The sequence below is a fragment of the Garra rufa genome, chromosome 24 (genome assembly GCF_049309525.1).
Source record: "Garra rufa chromosome 24, GarRuf1.0, whole genome shotgun sequence".
In the NCBI taxonomy this organism is placed as follows: domain Eukaryota; kingdom Metazoa; phylum Chordata; class Actinopteri; order Cypriniformes; family Cyprinidae; genus Garra; species Garra rufa.
In genome coordinates this window covers 23,084,852-23,108,373 of record NC_133384.1, presented here as the reverse complement: position 1 = coordinate 23,108,373, position 23,522 = coordinate 23,084,852, and the positions used below count along the sequence as shown (strand labels likewise).

The 23,522-nt window shown below is 34.2% G+C and overlaps 1 protein-coding gene across 1 annotated transcript in view; it reads right to left on the bottom strand.

Annotated features, from left to right (window-relative positions):
- pde7a (phosphodiesterase 7A) overlaps positions 1-23,522 on the bottom strand; it is a 45,124-nt gene that overhangs the window by 6,218 nt on the left and 15,384 nt on the right. The window contains exons 2-7 of the mRNA XM_073830571.1: positions 8,090-8,150; positions 3,810-3,854; positions 3,249-3,281; positions 2,621-2,710; positions 211-362; positions 26-89 (exon numbers count right to left, since the gene is read on the bottom strand). Of these exons, the coding sequence (XP_073686672.1) occupies positions 26-89; positions 211-362; positions 2,621-2,710; positions 3,249-3,281; positions 3,810-3,854; positions 8,090-8,150 (445 nt within the window). The remainder of the gene's footprint in view (positions 1-25; positions 90-210; positions 363-2,620; positions 2,711-3,248; positions 3,282-3,809; positions 3,855-8,089; positions 8,151-23,522) is intronic.

The following is a 23,522-nucleotide window of genomic DNA, read 5'->3' as shown; positions in this document are numbered from 1 at the left end:
AGGTTCTTCATAATCAAATATTTACCATTTGTAAGTCTGTCAAACAGGAATATATCAAAATTCCAGCTTCCAACCTTTTCAAGCATACACTGTGAGAAAATTACAGTGAGAACAGATGAAAAAATCAATAACTGATTTTGAAACCATAAACAAACAAATATTGAACATTCAATGTAAACTGAAGCACAGAGTATGTTTGTGGTCCCACACCTTGGCCTGACCGCAGTAGTCCTCGTCCAGGATGTGGAGTGGGTTGAGGTGTGGCGCTCCTCGCAGCAGACGGGACGAAAGCAGGTGTCGCTGGAAACTAAAGAGCCTCCGGATTCTCCGAGCTGGAATCGACCCTGCTGACTCAGCACGGGCTGTACACAAACAGACACACACGAGAAAGAGAACATGGAAATTCCATGATGCAAAATGTCAGAGAAAATTTGTATCCTTAATAATCAAGCTGAAATTGCTTTCAGATTTCAAGCTTTTAGTGTCTTGAGCTTTCATTCTTGTCCAAATCCACCCCCAGTCCCACTGACTGGAGCCCCTGCTGTTTAAAACTTTGGTTGCTATCGTTTGCAATTGTGCTGCTCAGGCAGCCTACGAGAGGTCACGCCTCACTGAAGCACAAAACACAAGAACGGTCCAAAGAGAGTCTTTAAAACGGTTTTGTTTCACCACAACAAAAGAGCAATAAATCTTTCCATGTGCTAAACGTACAGTTTAAGTCAAAAGCTTGCGTACACTTTGCAGAAAATAAGAGGATCATACAAAATGCATGTTATTTTTTATTTAGTACTGATCTGAATAAGATATTTCACATTAAAGATGTTTACATACAGTCCACAAGAGAAAAAAGGAGTTGAATTTATAAAAATGACTCTTTTCATAAGTTTACATCCCCTTGGTTGTTAATACTGTATTGTTAACAGATTTTTTTGTAGTTTGACAGTTGCTCGTGAGTCCCTTGTTTGCCCTCAACCTTCTTCGTTTTTTCAGCATTTTTGTGTATTTGAACCCTTTCCAACAATGACTGTATTATTTTGACATCCATCTTTTCACACTGAGGACAACCGAGGGACTCATATGCAACTATTACAAAAGGTTCAAACCCTCACCGATGCTTCAAAAGGATAAACGATGCATTAAGAGTCGGGGGTGAAAACTTTTGAACAGAATAAACGTGTCGATTTTTCTCATTTTGCCTAAATATCATATTTTTTTTCCTTTAGTACTGCCCTTCAGAAGCTACAGAAGACACATGTTTCCCAGAAGACAAAATAAGTTAAATTTACCTTGATCTTCAAATTCCAAAAGTTTTCACCCCTGACTCTTAATGCATCGTTTTTCACTTTGAACCATCAGTGAGTGTTTAAACCTTCTGTAATCAGTTGTCCTCAGTGGGAAAAGATGATCTCAAAATCATACAGTCATTGTTGGAAAGGGTTCAAATACACTAAAATGCTGAAAAACCAAAGAATTTTTGGGACCTAAAGGTTTTTTCTGAAGAACAGCATTAAGACAGCATTAAGAATCAAGGCGATGTAAACTTATGAAAAGAGTCATTTTTATAAATTCAACTCCTTTTTTCTCTTGTGGACTATATGTAAACATCTTCAATGTCAAATATCTCGTTCAGGTTAGTACTAAATAAAAAATAACAAGCATTTTGTATTGAGGTTGATACCTCTTATTTTGATCAAATAATTCACATTTTGAAGATTCTTCAAGGTGTATGTAAACTTTTTGACTTCAACTGTACGTATCCTGAATTCAGCTCACCCACATTGGTAGAAAGAGTGACTATGAGAATTGGGAAATGTTCAAGGCCTAGAACCCTTAAAATAGTCCATGTGACTTGTTGAAACTGTTGAATAAAGTCGTTATTTGTTTTCTTTGCACACAAAAAAGTATTCTCATAGCTTCATAACATTATGGTTGAACCACTGATGTCACATGGACTATTTTAACAATGTCCTTACTACCTTTCTGGGCCTTGAACATTTCAGTTGTGTTGCCTTCTATGCATGCTCTGAAAGCTCTCAGATTTAATCAAAAATATGTGACCCTGGACCACAAAACCAGTCTTAAGTCGCTGGGGTATATTTGTAGCAATAGCCAAAAATACAATGTATGGGTCAAAATTATTGATTTTTCTTTTATGCCAAAAATCATTAGGAAATTAAGTGAAGATCATGTTCCATGAAGATTTTTTGTAAAATTCCTACTGTAAACATATCAAAATGTAATTTTTGATTAGTAATATGCATTGTTAAGAACTTAATTTGGAGAACTTTAAAGGTGATTTTCTCAGTATTTTGATTTATTTGCACCCTCAGATTCCAGATTTTCAAATAGATGTATCTCGGCCAAATATTGTCCTATCCTAACAAACCAAATTTCCAAACATCGATAGAAAGCTTATTTACTGAGCTTTCATATGATGTATACATCTCAGTTTTGTAAAATTTAACCTTATGACTGGTTTTGTGGTCCAGGGTCACATATTTACATTTTTGTTTTGTCACAAGGCTATTCCTGTAAATATATTCAACACCCATGGATAAAGACTTCCTTGTTGCACCACACAGAGATAGGAATGCATGCGAGTGCTGAATTGGGTACTTACAGTGCAAAGTGCGGAAATCGACGCCCAGGTACGGGTGCGAGCCTCTTCGTTCAGGTTCAAAGCCTACCTGACTTCTCACTCTCACATCTCCTAGAAGGCATCAACACACAAGTCCTCAAGAGATTTGTTAGCAAACACAACATGCAACAGGTTACAGGCCTGGCTACAGGGGGACAGAGAGACAGACATACACACATACCGCCGATGGATGGGGAAAAGGGGAGGACAGGGAACAGACCATGCACGGCCATGCCAGAGGGACTTATGCATTAGTATTCAGACGGCTAGGAGCAAAGGAGGACGCATGGAAGAAAGACAAGCTTGTGCTTCAGCCCAGGACAGAATGGAGAGGAAATCAGAGGGACTTCAACGAGGCTGGCCAAAGCTCTAAAGTCACATCTGTTAAAAAGTCATTCAATAGGCCTTTTCATCAAACTCTGGCTGTGTGTGTGTGTATTTGCATGGAGAGGGAGAAGGAGGGGGACGCATAAACTTTTACTGAGTAATGGCAGCCTCCAACATGTCAGTCACTACTGATTGGAGTAAATGTGCAGTAAAAAAGTAGTCAACGTGTAAATAAGTCAATAAACAAATAATAAAACAGCCTCCCACCAGTATATTTACTTACTTGAAAACAGCTGTTTGTATATTACACAAGCTCCTATCAAAATACCAAAACTGTGAATTACAATTACATAAAAAACACGATTCAAATGAATCAAAAAAGACAGACATGAGTTTTAAAACGAAACACAACAACAAAAAAAAAAAAAGCAATCAGAGTCGGAACGACCGTAAAAGAGTGTAGCACAATGTCAACATGCAACAGGCGAATAAGACCAAAAAAACAAACAAAAAAAACACAAAAACAGACGGAAGCTATACGGACATGCAGAAGAAAAAGCCACGGAGGTCGAGGAAGCAAGACCACATCCAAATTATGGAACCAAAAAAGTGCGCTCTCGTCTTCTGTTTTGCCGCCAGACCTCTCGCACGCAACCAGAACTCATCTCCTGACCCACAAGTAGTATTAGAAGACATTTTAACGTGAGAAATGCCACTGATTAGACTGTGCCCACTGACGCAGGTCTTTAAAGGAGGAATGGTGTGGAAGAGTTATTAAAGGGAAAAGGCCGTGAAAGCGAGTGAGCGGGACTGTCTCTCCTGGTGAGATGTGTTGGTTTCATACCTGGTGTAAACACGAATGAGGGTTTGATTGTTTTGTTTGTCACAGCTTAAAAACAAACAAAAAAAGAAATTACGATCAAATATTAGGGTTAGCTTCACTAGGTTTTTGGCTACATGCTTGAGGAGGTGATGTTACTGAACGTCTGGAGACTCCAGGTTGTTATGATGTTCTAGCAGATTGCTAATTCATGGTACAGTGACAGAAAGCAAAGCAGTCAGTGTGAGTCCGAACTTGGATGTGATGAACTAGTATAAATGCCAAATCAACGGATTTAAAGGGATAGTTCACCTAAAAATTAAAATTCTGTCAATAACTCCTGTGAACGTGTGTAGAAAACTGACTTCATCAAAAATATATTCATTTGCGTTCCAAAGATGAACAAAGGTCTTACGGGTTTGGAACAACATGAGGGTGAGTAATTAATGACAGAATTTTAATTTTTGGTTGAACTATTTTTTTTTTTAATGGTGCTTATGTGGAAACACCACATTCTTAGAACATTGTTGTGTAAAATCTCTGACAGCACAGATCATGGGCCTCATGTATAACATTTACGTAGGTTTCATCATAAATTAAAGACTGCTTAACACATTTGAGATGCACAGATACTGAAATTCTCCCAAGTATGATATTTTGATAATTGTTTTCACATTACGACTGATGCACAGCTTGATAAGTCTACACAACATTGTTAAAAACAAGAAAAAATAAATAAAAATGACTGTTACATGCACATGGCATCTTTCTGACATGCACTCTTAAAGAAAGGGCTCTCTAACAGTTGCATTTTTGCCATAAACTATGGAGTGCAATTGTGCCTGCCAATTTTTTTTCAGCAGTACTGGTTCTGGGGGTATTTTTCCATTCATTTTTTCCATAAGGATTTTCAAAACAGGGTTTGTACAGATACTGTAAATTGAAATTCCAGACTTTTAAGGACTTTTCAAACGCTACTTTTTTGATTTTCAAGTACTTCAATCAGAAATCTCACTTATCGAACAATCTCTTCCATTTCAAATTCTAAAAAAAGAGAAATACATAAATAAAAATATACTAATAAAAAAAAAATGGCAAAAATAAAGAGAAGCACAATATACAAAGTATGATACACTTTTACAATACTATATGTTTTGATGTTTAATGGTTTGATGTTTTCTACTGTTTAAGAAAAAGATTTGCAAAATCGCTCCGAAGTCTTGATCTGAAATGAATTATTTGCAAACCCGAAGTCCCAATCTGAATCAAATGATTCACAATCTGTGCCTCGAGGTTCAGATCTAAATCAAATGATTCGCGATCCATGCTCTTAAGTCGTGAATTCGATTTGGATTGCAAATCACGTATTGCAAATGATTTTATTTGAATCATTCAATTCGCTAAATGATTCACAAACCCGTTCCGATCTAAATTTGTGAAAAGCTGTGGTCTTGATCTGAATCAAATGTTTCACAATACAAGATTCAAAGTTCCAATCTAAATCAAATGATTTGCGATGTACGCTCTGAAGTCCTGATTTGAATTTAAGTTAGATGGGGACTTCAATTTACGTATCACCGATTATTATTACAATAATTCGCTAAATGATTCACAAACCCATTCCACTCAAAATCAAATGATTTGCGATCCACGCTTCGAAGTCCTGAGTTGAAACAAATGTTTCGTGATACAAGATCCGATTGAAGCACTTTGAAATAGTAAATCATTTTGCAAAGCAATGTTTTAACTGATTCAGAGTTTCAAAAATCTCCATTTCACTCATCACTACGTGCTTTTCAAAGTCGTTACAAGCAACACTGAAATTCGAAAATTCTACTCTTTTATTGTGATCTGGTTTTTGTCAGTGAATCGGTTGAAATGAATGATCGAAGTCACGAGTTTGAATCAATAGGAGTGGTTCCAGCATAAATTACGCAATTGATTTGGTTTATTTTTCAGCCATGTTTACATGACACTGTCAGTACTACTGCTAGCTTGGCTCAATTGTTTTCTGACATTAACTGAAATAGGCAAAAAAGGTAGGATGTTTTTTGTATTGCATGGATGTTGCATGAAAAGATAAGTGCTTATTGACAAAATTAAACACTTATTTCATAAATACATTGTCTTTCAATAATTAAAGCACTTTTCAAATACCACTTCAGGAATATTGCTATTTTCAAGGGTTTCAAAAAGTCAAATTCAAGTACTTCAAACACTTTAAGCATCTTGTACGAACCCTGTCAAAAAAGTCTCAAGCCAACAAGTTAAGACATCATGAACTGGCCTAAAGGGAGAAAAATGAAAATTACCCCATGATTTACTCACCCTCAAGCTATCCTAGGTGTATATGACTTTCTTCTTTCAGATGAATGCAATCGGAGTTATATTAAAAACTGTCATGTCTCTTTCAAGCTTTATAATGGCAGTGAATGGGTGTTGAAATTTTCAAGTCCAATTAAGTGCATCCATCCATCATAAAAAGTGCTCCACACTGCTCCAGAGAGTTAACAAACGCCTTCCGTACCTGCATTCAGGAGAGTGGTTTTCCAGTGGATGACGTAAGAAGTAGGCATAGCGTAAGCTCTGGTAAGATTATGCTAGTCTCGCAAGAGCCACGTTTTATTTACAGCAAAGGAAAACCCGTCTCCTCTTGGCTTATATCGAAATGCTTCTAATTTCAGAGCGTACACTACGTCATCCGATGGAACGCCACTCTATCATAAACGGGCATATGACAGTTAGCGGAAGCTACCGATTATAACTAAAGTATGGATATTTTCTTAAACATTGTGATTCAGTTCAGAAGACCTTTATTAACCCCCTGGTGGAGTACTTTTTATGATAGACGGATGGAGTTTATTGGATTTAAAAATCTCACCCATTCATTGCCATTATAAAGCTTGGACTAATTCCGATTGTATTAGTCTGGAAGAAGAATGTACACCTAGAATGGCTTGAGGATGAGTAAATCATAGGGTAATTTTTAGTTTTGGATAAACTATCCTTTTAAATGTGGAAAACAACTACAATCCCATGAAGCATTGTGAATGACAAAATAAAAATGATGGTGAAATCTAAAAATAATCATGTAAAGTTGTTAATTATATATTTTTTAAGGGGCACAGGGAGATTCCCTGCAAGCTCTTTTGGCATGATTTGCTGGTTGTAACTCTCTGATTGGTGGAATTTTTCTGCTCAGCATTATGGGTAATGTAGTTTTTCACCATGAATGCCACTGGTACACAATTATTTAAAAAAATAAACTGAAATAATGCGATGGCTTCAATAAAAGCCTATACCACTTATTAACAACCTCAAGGCTCACAATAGGTCCGCATTTAAAGGTTTATGAATTATCATTAAAAAAAAAATTATGTCCTAATGGAGGAAATGAATGAAAATTTTACTTCTGTAACCCAACTGTTGCACTCTATTACTATCCCTTTTGAATTACAAAACTAAAAACCAATTATATCCAATAGCACCTGTTCTGTAAATCTATAGATTTACAAATAAAAACAACAAAATTAACAAATATAGAAAAAAATAATAATTTTAGCATATAGATGCCAAAACCTGCACAAAGTTCACTTGTGCCATCCAAACACGTGACACTATTGTGTCTCACAATCCTAGAAACTAAAATAAAAATGATAGAGGCTGTAAATTTAACCTGTGCTGATAACAGAGATGATAAACTGCAATGAAACTACTCTTACTCGCTATCTCACACTAGTTTTCCCATAAAATGTCTAGAAAAAGTATTCATTTACCCCTGAGATCAAAATTTCCTAACAGAAAAAAATGACTAAGCATAAACCTAAACTGATTCCTTGGTTAATCCAACATGGGATTGAGTAAGCACTTTTCAGTGTGCGTTTTGTTCATACGCAACGTTTAAACATCAGGCCGTGTCAGATCTTTTAGTGCTGTCCTATGAAGTCAAAAGGCGAACAGATAAAACTCTTGGAGGTCCCTGGGGTCAGCAATCTGAGTCGGGGGCTTGATAAGTATTAAATCAAAGGAAAATTCAGGGAAACGCTAAGCAATTCCCAGTTGAGGAATGACTTAAGCTGTGGATGTAATGAAGAGATTATCAGAGGCTTTTTGACTGATGGTTGAGGCTCTTCCATCCTCTCTGTTACACAATCTGTTGTATAATGTGCTGCGCTTGGTAACTTCCAGTGCAGAGCGGTACATCTACCCTGTGTCTGAATTTGTTTACAGGTTGAGTGTGTGTGTGTGTGTGTGTGTGTGTGTGTGTGTGTGTGCGTGCATTAGGCAAGGAAGATGATGCTTACCTAGCATGCGAATATACAGAGCGGTTTGATCAGAGCTGTCATAGGAGATTGCTCCGCGTCTCTGCGGGGGAAGAGATGCAGACGAACGTTAGTATTTGCATTTACTCAAACACGCGGGAAAAACTCATATACAAGCCAAATGTTCAGCAGTGGATATTCAAATAAGGCTCAAACAACACCACCACAACAACTTCAAGAAAGAATATCAGCTCATAATTGTTCTCTATTGTTCATTTTCTTTTAGAAATCTTTGTCAGATTTTGTTTTGGAAGCTTCTGATGAAAACCAATAATTGTAAATATGCTTTTGTATTAAATGTTATTAAAGTCAATGGCATTTTAAGAGGGATAACAGGGCTTTTTAAGGGCCTTGACAAATATGAGTGTCTTTCAAGTACACATATAAACAATCCAAAGGTGAACAAACAATCCTGAAGACAACTGACAAAAAAAAAGTTGTGTAATAATTTAAAAAAAAGAAAAATAACAACTTAAATCCCTTAAAATAAGGAATATGGAAATATGCATCACAACATTACAATAATTTGTCTAATATAAAAAATAAAAACATCTTAAATTAATGCTAATAAAAAAAATACAATAACAATAAAAACCTGATAAATGACTGAGATTAATAAATGGCACTATTTAGTTTAAATTAATAAAAAATAAAAACAACTAATTCAATTAAATTATTTAAAATATCGAATACACACCACAACATTAAAAATTACAGTATGAAAAATGCATATTATCATGGTATAACAAAATGTCATAACATTAATTCATATCTATAAATATGCTATTGAACATGTTTAGTGTAGTACAGATAATAAAACTCTGGCTGATATCATTAATCCAATAATTAGTTTATTTTTCTACTCTAAAAACTGATAAATGGCAGATATTAAAATACAATATGTCTAAATAAATAAAAAATAAAAACAGCATCAATTAAATTCAATACTATATAAAAAAAAGTTAAAAAAAATCATCACAGCATTAAAACGTAAAACGTGACAAATGACTGATATATTATCAAATATAATACCGTATTCTTGTTTAAATAAATAGCAAATAAAAACAGCATCAAATAAATTTAATCACTTAAAAATTAAGGTAAAAAACAGTATGAAAAATACATATAAGATATTAAAAATCAAAATGATATTTATAATCCAATTATTTCAGATTTATATTACTTGATAAAAACTAAGAATTGGCAGATATTAAAATACTGTATTATTTTATCTAAATAAATTCAAAATAAACAGTAGAAATTAAATGTAAAAAAGTGAATATGTATCAACATTATTATGGTATGACAAAATAAATATGCATTTTAATATTTGCTATTATTTGATTTGTCAATATTTACATTTAACAGTGTTTCTATTAGTTTCTCTGAATATTAAAAGAAATTTTAGATGACAGCAAAGAAAATCTCAATGCATAAACATGCACTAAACACACAAACGAAATATCCAATATATAAATAAGGCATCCCTAAACACACTCCTTTATAAAATAAAAAAAAAATAATAAAAAATAAATAAAATGTGGAATTCTTTTTTTTTTTTTTTTTGGAATTAATTAAATAATTTAATTTTCCAAGTGTAAGTTGTCCTATATCTCTAAACATGTCTTATTTAAGTGACTGGCCATTTCATAACTTAAAAACTCAATTCTGCTATAATCACATGAGAGAAACACACATGCTGAAGGGCTGAACGTGAGCTCAACTCTGTTAGCAGCCCAGCCTCCAGTACACACTTATACTGCAATTTCCCAGCAGCAGGAGGAGGAAGCTGAAGCAGAGACGCCTGCTTCACTGAATTAAACCTGCATCATCTGTCCAGTGTAATCTGCTCTCCTGTCCATTATGCTTCCACACTGGGCCATTCAGAGATTAATTCAAGAACAGACACTCGCACCGCTGCTCATTATGCAGACGCCAGTGTGATTGGCCGTCCCAGAACAGTGGGCGGAGCTTTCTACGACCGCAGCACTCGAAAGAGGCCTTTGTGTGCCGAACACGTAGTTTCCGTACTCGTTGTTTCTTAAAGGTAGATCAGGCTTATTTTTTTAGATGTTACAGACACTGCTAGTACAAAACACAAGTAGGCGCCAGCATAAGGACTATGTGAGAGGACTTGATGAACACATCCACCTTTCGCTGTCGTATTTCCTTTGTTTCTGGAAAGGACTCATTCATGTGAACTCAAAAAACACAAGGGATCCTTTGGAGGAGATGATGAGGAGAAAGGTTTGCTGTGAAACCACAAGACCTGGCACGTCTTGTGCCGTCACAGACCCAAAAAGAAGCTGTACATACGCAGACAAAGACGAGCACTTGAGCGCAGCTTTTAGATGGCTGGTCAGGGTGTCCCCAGATGGCATACAATTCAGTCTCTGACGTCAATGGACTGAACCAATTTGCATACTTGATTTTTATCCATTAACAGCCCTCTCGCGCCTCGAGCCTCTGCCCAATAAAACTGCAAATGCACAAAACTAGGGCTGTCGCTAAAGATGGGCGATAATAGGCAAAGAACATCTCAGCCTTGTGACAATATCTCAGCATTTATGTTCTGGTTTTCAGTCCAATTTGTTCATACAGCAACTGTTGCCGTATTTAATGCAATACATATATGGATATTAAACATACAAGTTAGATATTATGTATTAATGCAAATATAAATTATATATTATTATAATTATATGTATTTATATTGATATATCTGTATTATATATATAATAATAATAATGTATTAATGTAAATATAAATTATATGTATAGATATGCATTAATGTAAAATAAAATATAATTGTTATTATAACAATTATATATATTTTTAGATTATCTGTATTTGTATTATATACATTATATATATAAAATTCTAATTATATTATTATTATAGAAAGATACATATGCATTCATGCAAATATATAATATATATATATATATATATATATATATATATATATATATATAAATTATAATAATATGTTGTAATATGTAATTATTATAATATAAATTATGTATTAACGCAATATATATATACATATACTCACACATTTATAATTAAATTATAATTAAATTATAATGATATATTATATATAGTTATATATTATGTACTACTGCAAATACGTTATTTATATTTATATATATATAAATTATAAAATAAATTATAATATGTTGTAATATATGTAATTATTATAATATATATTATGTATTAACACAATATATATATACACACACATATATATACACATACATATACTCACATTTATAATTAAATTATAATTATAGATTATATATATAGTTATATATTATGTATTACTGCAAATATGCTATTTATATTTATATATATAAATTATAATATGTTGTAATATATGTAATTATTATAATGTATTAACGCAATATATATACACACACATTTATAATTAAATTATAATTATATATTATATATATAGTTATATATTATGTACTACTGCAAATATGTTATATATATATATATATATATATATATATATATATATATATATATATATATATAGTTTTTTTTATCTGTATTTGTATTAAATATATGTTCTCATTGTATTAATTTTGTAAAACAAAACTGGTTAAACCTACGTTTACATTTAATCAATATAATCATGAAAAAATTTTGCAACAAAAAGAACCATTTGTAATCGAATCGAAGTCCATCATGATTTAATACCTCAGCACAAAATTATATGGTAATAGACATTGTCTTATTACGAAAGTTAAATATTAGTATAAATATTGACCAAACCACACCAATGGCATCTTGCCATTACTGTTAAAATCCCTACACATGATTGTGACACGCAACTACAAAGATGATTTCAGCACAATACGCTCATGTAATCCTATGGCACGTGCGTTTATTAAAAATGAAAGACAGAGGGTCTGGTAATCTGCAGACGGGCATTATTCACTCAGGGTATTAACGTTGCTGTAGGCCAGTCTGCAGTTTGAGAGGCAAACAGGCCTTAACTGATGACAGTGCTTTGACTTAAGTTAATAACCAGTGGAACAGATGAACTGTAAAACTGCTAAGTGAATATACAGGCTACAAAAACAACTGCACCTTGCAGTAACCCTCACATGACATTTTGACATCCCCTATCCATAATAACCACCATCAGGCCGGTGAAAAATGACACTCGAGTCATCCGCTATTGCCGTGACAGTATTTTAGTATCAACAAACTCAGTGTTTACACACATTACTTGGTGTTTTTGCGTGTGAGTAATTTCTACCAGGGGGCTGAGCGGGGCATGACAAACCACCCAGCCGTGCCCATATGGGCTCAGCACACGAGCGGCATCAGCGCAGCCGGACACGGAGCGGGAACGGAGGAGTTGAATTTCTTGGAGAGACCAACGCCGCCTGTACGCCAGCGAGGCGTGACGATCTGTGCTGTTTTGCTGACTTTCAACAAGCTGGCTAGAGGTCCAAACAAGGACTAATAGAAAATAATCATAATAAAAATATAAAAATTGGTAGTTCAGCAGAAATCATTAAACATTTTTTTATAGGTAGGCTGATTTTAAATTTACAGCAAAACAATTCCCTGAATTCAGCCTGCAACAGACAAAAACAAACATCAGCTTGCACTCATCCTGTAATGGAAACTTTTTATCCACAACAGACCGCAAATCATTTTTTGAGAGCAGTTAAATGACCAGCTCAATTTAAAAAGAAAAAAAGAAAACACATTTAAAAATAATAAAAACAACAGAAAACAAACTAAAGTATGCCAGCATTAATAATGAATATTAGATAAAACACAAAAAAAAAGCTATTAAAACATATCTAAATATTAACAAAACATATATTTATTTAAAGGAACACTCCACTTTTTTTTGGAAATAGGCTCATTCTCCAACTCCCCCCGAGTTAATAAGCTGATTTTTACCGTTTTGAAATCCATTCAGCCGTTCTCCTGTTCTGGCGATATCACTTTTAGCATAGCTTAGCATAGATCATCCTATTAGACCAATAGCATCACGTTCAAAAATGACCAACTAGTTTCCATATTTGTTGTATTTAAAACTTGACTCTTCTGTAGTTTTATTGTGTACTAAGAACGGTGGAAATGCAAAGCTGCGAGTTTCTAGGCTGATAAGATTAGGAACTACACTTCCATTCCGGCGTAATAGTCAAGGAAGTTTGCTGCCGTAATATGGCCAAAGCAGGCGGAGTATTATCAGAAATGAGTTCCCAGCTAGTTTAGCATTTGCACATGTGCTGTGTGATATTACTGCTCCTGCTTCGGCCATATTACGGCAGCAAACTTCCTTGACTATTACGCTGGAATGGGAGTGTAGTTCCTAATCTTATCAGCCTAGAAAATTGAAGCTTTGCATTTCCACCGGTCTTAATACACAATATAACTACAGAAGAGTCAAGTTTTAAATAGAACAAATATCGAAACTCGTTGGTCATTTTTGAATGCGATGCTATTGGTCTAATAGGATTCAATGATCTATGCTAAGCTGTGCTAAAAGTGATATCTCCAGAACAGGAGAATGGCTGAATGGATTTCAAAATGGTAAAACTCAACTTATTAACTCGGAGGGAGTGAATGAGCCTATTTCCAAAAAAAGTGGAGTGTTCCTTTAAAATTTTACTAAAATAAGAGGAATCATACAAAATGCAAGTTATTATTTGTTTACTACTGACTCGAATAGGATATTTCACACAAAATGTGTTTACATATAGTCCACAAGGGAAAATGATAGTTGAATTGATAAAAATGACCCCGTTCAAAAGTTTACATCCCCTTGATTCTTTATACTGTGTTGTTACCTGAATGATCCACAGCTTTGTTTTTTTGTTTAGTGATAGTTATTCATGATTCCCTTGTTTGTCCTGAACAGTTAAACTGCCCACTGTTCTTCAGAAAAATCCATCATGTCCTACAAATTCTGTTTTAGCATTTAACATCATGCTTTTGAGATGCATCTTTTCACACAGGACAACTGAGGGATATGCAACTATTACAGAAGGTTCAAACGCTCACCAATGCTCCAAAATGAAAAACCATGCATTAAGAGCCGGGGTGAAAACTTTTGAACAGAATGAAGATGTGTACATTTTAAAATTTAAAAAAAATTTAAATAAATATATTTTTTTATTTAGTACTGCACTTCAGAAGCTACAGAAAATACTTACATGTTTCCCAGAAGACAAAATAATTTACATTTACCCTGATCTTCAAATTCAAAAAATTTTCACCCTCCAGCTCTTAATGCATGGTTTTTCCTTTTGGAGCATCTGTGAGCATTTGAACCTTCTGTAATAGATGCACTCAGTTGTCCTTAGTGTGAAAAGATGGATCTGAAAATCATATAGTCATTGTTGGAAAGAGTTTAAATACACAAAAATGCTGGAAAACCAAAGAATTGCGTGACCTGAAGGATTTTCCTGAAGAACAGCAGGCAGTTTAACTGTTCAGGACAAACAAGGGACTCATGAATAACTGTCACTAAACAAAAAGCACAGCTGTGGATCATTCAGGTAGCATCTTGCAGATTCTGAAAGTGGGGTGTAAACTTTTGACCTCAACTCTAAAATATTTACTTAAATATAGACAATTAACTAGGAAGTAAATATAAATATACATAAATATACCTCAGTCTAGATTGTATAACTCTTGTAGAGGGTTTTAAAGGATTAAAAAGGTGCAAGATGTAGTAGTACAAGTAGTAAGACCAGACCAACATGGGTGGATGTGGATTAATCGAGATTTACTGCAACTACAGACTACACTTGACTTGACTACACAAACTGAAAAAGTTTCGACTCCAAACTAAGCCTAGTCTGCTAGCCAAACCAAGACTAATTTTTGCACATAATACAGATTAAAATTAGTAAATGAGTTAAATGGAGCAGAGTACTAGACTTTGATTTTAAAAGGACAGTTCACTCAAAATGATGTCACATGGACTACTTTAACAATGTCCTTACTACCTTTCTGGACCTTGAACATGTCAGTTGTGTTGCTGTGGAGGGTCAGAAAGCTCTCGGATTTCATTGAAAATATCTTAATTTGTGTTCCAAAGATGAACAAAGGTCTTACGGGTTTGGAACGACATGAGGGTGAGTAATTAATGACAGAATTTTCATTTTTGGGTGAACTATTCCTTTAAAGTATAAATGAAAATACATATTAGCCAAAATACTGAATAATCCGAATCCAATCCATTACAGCTACTGTTTACTCATCCTACAGTTTCTCTATAATTTTTATTTCAGAACATTTTAGTCACAAAAATGTAACTACATTATGTTCCATCTCATTTATAATTGGTCAAAAGCTGGTTAGTTGTCTTAACACTGCTGCGTCTGTCTGACACGAGACTCTCCGTAGCCTTGGGCGAACCTGAAACTCAAACCCATCCAGCTAGTTTGTTCAACAATTTATTCTTTTGTGTGTCATTCATTGATGTTTCTTAAATACCTCATTGAGACATCACGCTCAGCTAAACTATTTAGACGATCAACATCTCGCGTTTCAAAAATGCATGCCGTCACGCCTACTTCACTATGATAGCAGGGATTTGCAATGCAAATGAATGGCTGCATCTGATCAGAATAAAACAACGCACATGCTCATGACTGGACAAGCAGTCAAGAACATAAGATCTACATTTATCTACAATGACATAAAAGCAAAACATTCCATATTTTATCTTTAGAAAGAATTCTGGGTGTGTTAACTCTGTTTACAAGATGGACTATTGTGATACGTTTGGTTTCACAATGCGGACAAACAACTGCTGTCACCATTTACGTAGTTTTAATATGTAACTGTCAAATGTTTGACATGTGCCATTTTTCAGGGGAACTCCATCTACACTTCCAGCATTGTCTGAGTCATTATTAAAGATTTGTAAACACAAAAACATATCAGGTAACAGACATTTTTAACATTTATTATTGGCCTATAATTATGAAACCCTGTTTCCACCACTGAATAAATTCGCAATTCTAACTTTTTTCTCAGAATTGCGTGATATAAACTTGCAACTGTGAGTTATAAAGTCAGAATTGCAAGATACAAAGTCAGAATTGTGGGATATAAACTTTTTCTCAGAATTACGTGATATAAACTCACAACTGTGAGAAATTAAGCCAGAATTGTGAGGTATAAACAGGCAATTCAGATTGTTTTCTCAGAATTACATGATATAAACTCATGATATAAAGTTATAAAGTCAGAAGGGTGAGATATAAACTCACAATTCTGATTTTTTTTTTCTCAGAACTGTGTGTTTGTATCTCACAAGTAGGGCTGCTCGATTTTGGCAAAAATCATAATCACGATTATTTTGGTCAATATTGTAATCACGATTATTTAAACGATTATGACAGGCTCCAAAACTTTACATAGTGATTAATTTAAAGATAGCAATACAGCGAGAAAAAGATACAAATAAAACAAACAGTGCTTTAAAAATACTGAATACTTTTATGCAAGTCTAAAGTAGTCTAACAATACTACAGAAATTGAATTTGAATGTAAAATAAAACAATGTCTTCACTCTAATAGTTAAACATGCTTTGTTTCTTATTAAAACTAAAAACGTCCTTCATTCAAGAGCAGTGAGTAATGTTTCTTGTATAAAACGTATTTTTACATTTTATTCATATTAGGCACAGAGACGCCAAAAGGAATATTATGTGTTGCCGCTTTAACCACACGGACCCATTACACTGTTACGCACGGATTTTCATTCTCAACTGTTTATGTTCATTTAAGACATAACTGACAAGAGTTTACATGAATAATCACCAAGCCCCTCATTTTGAAATATTTTTGCGTGTATTTGACCGTTTAGGTGCGCACCTTGAGCTAAAAGATAACTTTCATCTCCGTCTCTGAGCGCATTAACAAAGGACAGCGCAAGTTTTCTTACGTGCTATTAAAAACACAACATCAAAGAAACATTAATAAATCAATCACGTCCCATTTTATGAAAGCCACCTTACATGATTTAGCTGATTTGCATGTGAAATTTGGCTTTTATGGAGGAGCGAAAGCGCACCACTGGTAAAAGGGCAGAATGGGGCGCAATAATCGTTTCATCTCGATTACTGCATTTTCATGATCGTTTGAAGCAGAAATCGAAATCGAAACCGAATTTCGATTAATTGCACAGCCCTACTCACAAGTGCCTTTTTTTTCACAATTTCGAGTTTATATCTCACAATTCTGACTTTTTCTCAGATTTGCGTAAAATAAACTAGCAACTAAGTGTTATAAAGTGGGATATAAACTCAAAATTCCAAGAAAAAGTCAGAATTGTGAAATAAACTTGCAGTTATAAGACTTTCTCAAAATTGCAAGTTTATCTCACAATTTTGAGAAAAAAAGTCAGCATTGCGAGATATAAACTTGCAATTGCAAAAAAAAGTCAGAATTGTGAGATGCAAACAGTTCTGAGAAAAAAAACCTCAAGAATTGCGAGTTTATATTTTACAATTTTGAGTTTATCACAATTCTGAATTTATTTATCGCAATTGTGAGTTCATATCCCGTAATTCTGACTTAATATCTCTAGATTCTAATTTTATAACTCACAGTTACGAGTTTATGTCTGAGCAAAAAGTCACAATTGAGAGACTCAAAAAAACTCAAAATTGCAAGAAAAAGAAAACTTGTGAGATACAAATACGCAGTTCTGAGAAAAAATAAGTCCGAACTGTGAGAAAAAGTCACAATTACCTTTTTTATTTTTTATTCAGTGACGGAAATGTGTTTCCATAGACAACAGATAAGTAACTTATATCAATATAATGAACTAAACATTTATATTATAAATCAACTTTATAGTATTGACCTATAACATAATCCAGAATTTCATAATATAAAATATGTATATGATTATACATAAAATATAATTTAAAAAAATATAATTTCATAATATAATATTGTCCAGAATCCCTTATAATATTTAAAAATGGCATAAAAACTAAATTCACCCGAACCTTTTGTAAACGCTAACATCTCAAAATCCAATCAAAAACCGATGGGAACTTTTTCAATCCCTTTAAACTCATAAGTACATCAAAATACCGAAGAAAGGATCTGTTGCAACTTCCATTTAATTGTGACTTTAATCAAATTACTCAAGTAATCATTCCATCCCAAAGCCAAATCCACCTGCATTGCACCAACTTCAAGAACAGCTCCATTGGGAAAACCTGAAAACCTGAGGAACTATGACAACAGTTTACTCAGAAACTCTCAACTTTATCGATCCTATTCCTTAGAAGTTTTCCTGCAACCTTCATGTCACCGACTTCACCTGATTACCACCATGTATCAACTCTACATATCCAAATACTGATAAATCTATGTATTTCTTGCCACAGCAAACCCAAGGTCTGCTTTGATGGTGGTAAAAGGCACGATTGCCACCTTTTATGAAGCTCTTGAGGAATTTTAGCAATGCTTTGAGGGGTCTATTTGCACAGGTTAGCAGGCCTACAAGCCAATTATTGACACAGCGTTTGGATGCGAAACAAGTTAAAGGCTTGTGTGAAGAGGGACGGAGCCCAATCAATTCACCAAGAGACTTCACAGTAACACGCCACAACCACAGCGGACTCCGTTCCACACCGCCGTCTCCCACTGGAAGTTCGACTGAGGCCTTCAAACAGGGGAAAACACCATCACCACTTCCTTTAAACTAATCCAGGAAAAGGCAGTGGGAAAATAATGCAGCACTTTGTTCCTCTTTGTTTACCGCACGGATTGCCTGACAAAAACATCATTTCAAGATGAACTTTTTAGTTCTTTAGACTAATCATTGGAATGATTCAGGTCGTTCCAAACTCGTAGGCCTTCGTTCCTGCATAGACAGCAATGCAACTAACACAATCCAGGCCCAGAAAGGTAGTAAGGACATTATTAAAATAGTCTACTGACATCAGTGGTTCAACCTTAACTTTATAAAGCTACGAGAATATTTTTTGTGTGTAAAGAAATGCGTCGTGGTACTGTTGTGAACGTGCGACGAAGACTGACACGAAAGAGAAGAAATAGTTGAATAAAGTCGTTATTTTTGTTTTCTTCGTGAACCACTGATGTCACATGGACCATTTTAACGATTTTCTCACTACCTTTATGTGCCATTTGAATGTTTCAGTTGCGTGCCGTCTATGCAGGGTCAGAAAGCTCTCGGATTTCATCAAAAATATCTTAATTTGTGTTACGAAGATGAACCAAAGTCTTACGTGTTTGGAACAACATGACGGTGAGTAATTAATGACAGAATAGTAATTTTCATATCGTCAGCCTGTGAGATCGTCGATACACGATACTGTCGTGCTAATTTATTTAATAATATGTAAATGTGTCAATATGTAATAAAGTCCTTATTTGTTTTGTAAGGGTAGTGCATGTGACTTGTGACACAGTTGTGCGTGTACAGAGCGCTGACGGTAGTTCTGTCGAGAGGTTAAAGTTTACTTTCGGTTTCATTTTCAGCTAACTTCAGGGAGCGGTAAATGTGCGTGTGTGAATGTAAATGAATGTATCTTTCTTTACCCGTCATATTGCGATAATGCTTCCGCTATATGTCTGATCTTTGTCATCAGTTCATGTTGTAGTTCAGTTCATATAGAATGTGGAGAAGCGATGTGCGTGTAATTCACGTGCATATGTTTAGCGCCATTTTATCGCATCGTAATTCTAGTTAACGCATACAAATGTTACTGAGGTGAATGTTTATGTTTACTATATACAGACGGATTCTCATATATCGTATTTATTTCAGCCTAAACCACATTTTACTACCTCTGTTATCCTAATGACTGTCTACACTTAATCTATGTACACTGTATGATGAATAAATCTCTTACCCATTTTCACTGCACACATCTGCGGCGCTATCTACTCTATGCTTGTGTTTATACTGCGGCAAGTTTCTGAAGCATCCTAGAACCGACTCACCGCGCTGCATCGCTAAAGTTAGGTGCCTTTTTGACGGATAATGATAATAATCGTCTTAATATCGTCAAAGGCATCAGCAACAGGCGATATCTCTGACTATCGTCGATACACGATACTATCGTCTATCGGCACAACCCTACGACAGAATTTTAATTTTTTGGTGAACCGTCCCTTTAAATGTTATCCAATCACATGATCTGTTGAGGCAAAGTCACATGACTTTTTTTGGTGCGAATCAAGGAATTTACTAGCATTTATTGGCAATTTATTGGTGAACACCGTAATTTATTGGCATGTCTTTTTAGAATTTATCCAAGTTTACTTTTTTTTTTTTATATTTGGATTAGCTATTGACCTTATTGCAAATGATTCATGCTTTTCATCAACAATCTGTTAAAGTCTGCCCACAATACAGAAAAAAAAACTTTCGTTTCATGGTGAATTTAATCAAATTACTCAAGTAATCATTTTATCCCAAAGCCAAATCAACCAAACCACAATCTTACATTCAAATCTCCCTCCATCCACTTAAAAGCCAACGTACAGAACCAAGTGCATTTTTTTTCCATTTCCGATAATACATTTCATTAAGATGTACAGTTAGGGTCAAAAGTTTACATCCCCCTTTCAGAATCTGCAAAATGTTAATTATTTTACCAAAATAAGAGGGATCATACAAAATGCATGTTACTGTTTATTTAGTACTGACCTGATTAAGATATTTTACATAAAATATGCTTACATATAGTGCACAAGAGAAATAATAGTTGAATTTATAAAAATGACACCATTCAAAAGTTTACACCCCCTTGATTCTGAATACTGTGTTGTTACCTGAATGATCCACAGCTGTGTTCTTTAGTTGTTCATGAGTCCCTTGTTTGTCCTGAACAGTTAAACTGCCTTCAGAAAAATCCTTCAGGTCCCACAAATTATTTGGTTTTCCAGCATTTTTGTGTATTTGAACCCTTTCCAACAATGACTGTTTGATTTTGAGATCCATATTTTCACACTGAGGACAACTGAAGGACTCATATGCAACTATTACAGAAGGTTCAAACACTCACTGACGCTCAAGAAGGAAAAACCATGCATTAAGAGTCGGAGGTGAAAACTTTTGAACAGAATGGAGCTGTGTACATTTTACATTTTTTTTGCCTAAATATCATATTTTTTTAATTAGTACTGCCCTTTAGAAGCTACAGAACATACAAAGAAGAGACAAAATAAGTTAAATCGACCCTGATCTTCAAATTCAAAAAGTTCTTAATGCTCGTAATGCATGGCACACATTTGAACCTTCTGTAATAGTCCCTTCAGTTGTCCTCAGTGTGAAAAGATGGATCTCAAAATCATACAGTCATTGTTGGAAAGGGTTCAAATAAAAAAAAAAAAAAAAAAAAAAAAGAATTTGTGGGACCTGAAGGATTTTTCTGAAGAACAGCAGGCAGTTTAACTGTTCAGGACAAACAAGGGACTCATGAACATCTTTTATTGTACTAAATAAATAAAAACATGCATTTTGAATGATCCCTCTTATTTTGTCAAATAATTAACATTTTGCCGATTGTGAAAGGGGGATGTAAACTGTGCATCACAATACATCACAACTTTAAAGGATATAACTATAATAAATGCACATTATACTGCAAGTTTTATCTCTGAAACAAAACACCACATTTTACAATACCAGAATTTAACTTAAAAAGCCTACATAAGCAAGAGTAGGACGTTTCGCAACTCAAATACTCAAAGAAACCAAATGGAAAACTCATTCACTTATCCCAAGGTGACTTGAGCCATGGCGAGCGGGACTGTATGCGGTTCGGTGGGGTTTCCTCGCTGACTCATAATCACTACTTGATTAGCAAGCCCCACGCGAGCAACTTTCCGAGTGAAGTTATCTGTAAGTCACGATCTGTATCTGATCTAGATCCACACGTCAAAGCGTTCGGCCTATTAACGGAGTTAGTTTTCTCTCAAAAACAGACGGAGAACAGTTGTCGAGAGTTATCGAGTAATAAAAGCCGAGCCAACTAGGAAATCCACCGAAACCTACCTTAGACAAAATCCATCTGACAAGAATCGTGATTATAGACCAAATCAGAGCTATTCCCATTGGACCTTGCGAAAACAGTGGATCATAGTCTCTGTGTGAGTTTGTGTGCAGGTGTTACAGTGTATGTCAGTATGTGGGTGTATGGATTTGCGTACGTGTGTTTGCGTGTGTGTGTGTGTGTCTGTGTGTGTGTGTGACTGTAGATGGCCGGAGACCAGCTCAAGGCCCAGACAGAATGCGTGCTGAGCTTAGTGCAGCTGTCTTAGTTGTACACACACACATGCATACACACACACTTCAACGAGCTGCCCGTGTTAGCCCGAAATGTCTCTCTCTCTCTGTCTCTTTCTCTCCATCCACACACTCACACACAGCCACCTAGCAACAGCCAACCACACCAGCAGAGCTACTGACGCACATGGTGGGAGGGGCTGGCAGGAGGAGAGCGTGTTAGAGTCTCCTTATCAGCAGTGCAGAGAGCAGACTGTATGCTTTATTTTCTAAATAAAACACTGTCAGCTTCTCTGCCGCCTTGTAATCAAAGATGTGTGCTCACTATCATGGAGCATATTTATTTTTCATTCGCGGTTTGGTGATCTCAAGGACTCACTTCTCATAAGAATCTGGTGCAAGAGTCTATTTGGAGCAAGATTTATTTTTACATTTTTGTTAAACATCTTGTCAATATATAAACTGTATATATTTATATAGAATATATATTTGTAAAGTAAAATTATATATATATATATATATATATATATATATATATATATATATATATATATATATATATATATATACACACATACACTAAATATTATAAAAAGTAAATAATGTATTTAAAAATGTATAAATTATATAAAAGCGATTCAAAATGTTATTTTACACATAAAAAATATATTGTACACATATATACACATACACGTGTATATAAAATCTTTTTAAATATTCCATAGTATTTCACACATAGAAGCACACATATATATATATATATATATATATACTAAATATATTTAAAAAATCAATTATAATTTCTATAAAAGTATACATAAATTTGATCAAATCTATATTAAAATTATTGATTATTTAAATAGTTATATTAAATCAAATCTCTATATTGTAAATATTACAGAAAATAAATTATAATTTATATAAAAAGAAAAGAATAGAAATTATATAAAATCAATAACTCAAATTACTGGTTATTCAAATAATTATATAAAATCAAACCTCTCTCTATATACATACGCACACTACATATTATAGAAAATAAATTATAATTTATATAAATATATATATAAATATATATATATATATATATATATATAAATTATATAAAATCAATTAATAATTAATTATTCCAATAATTACATAAAATCA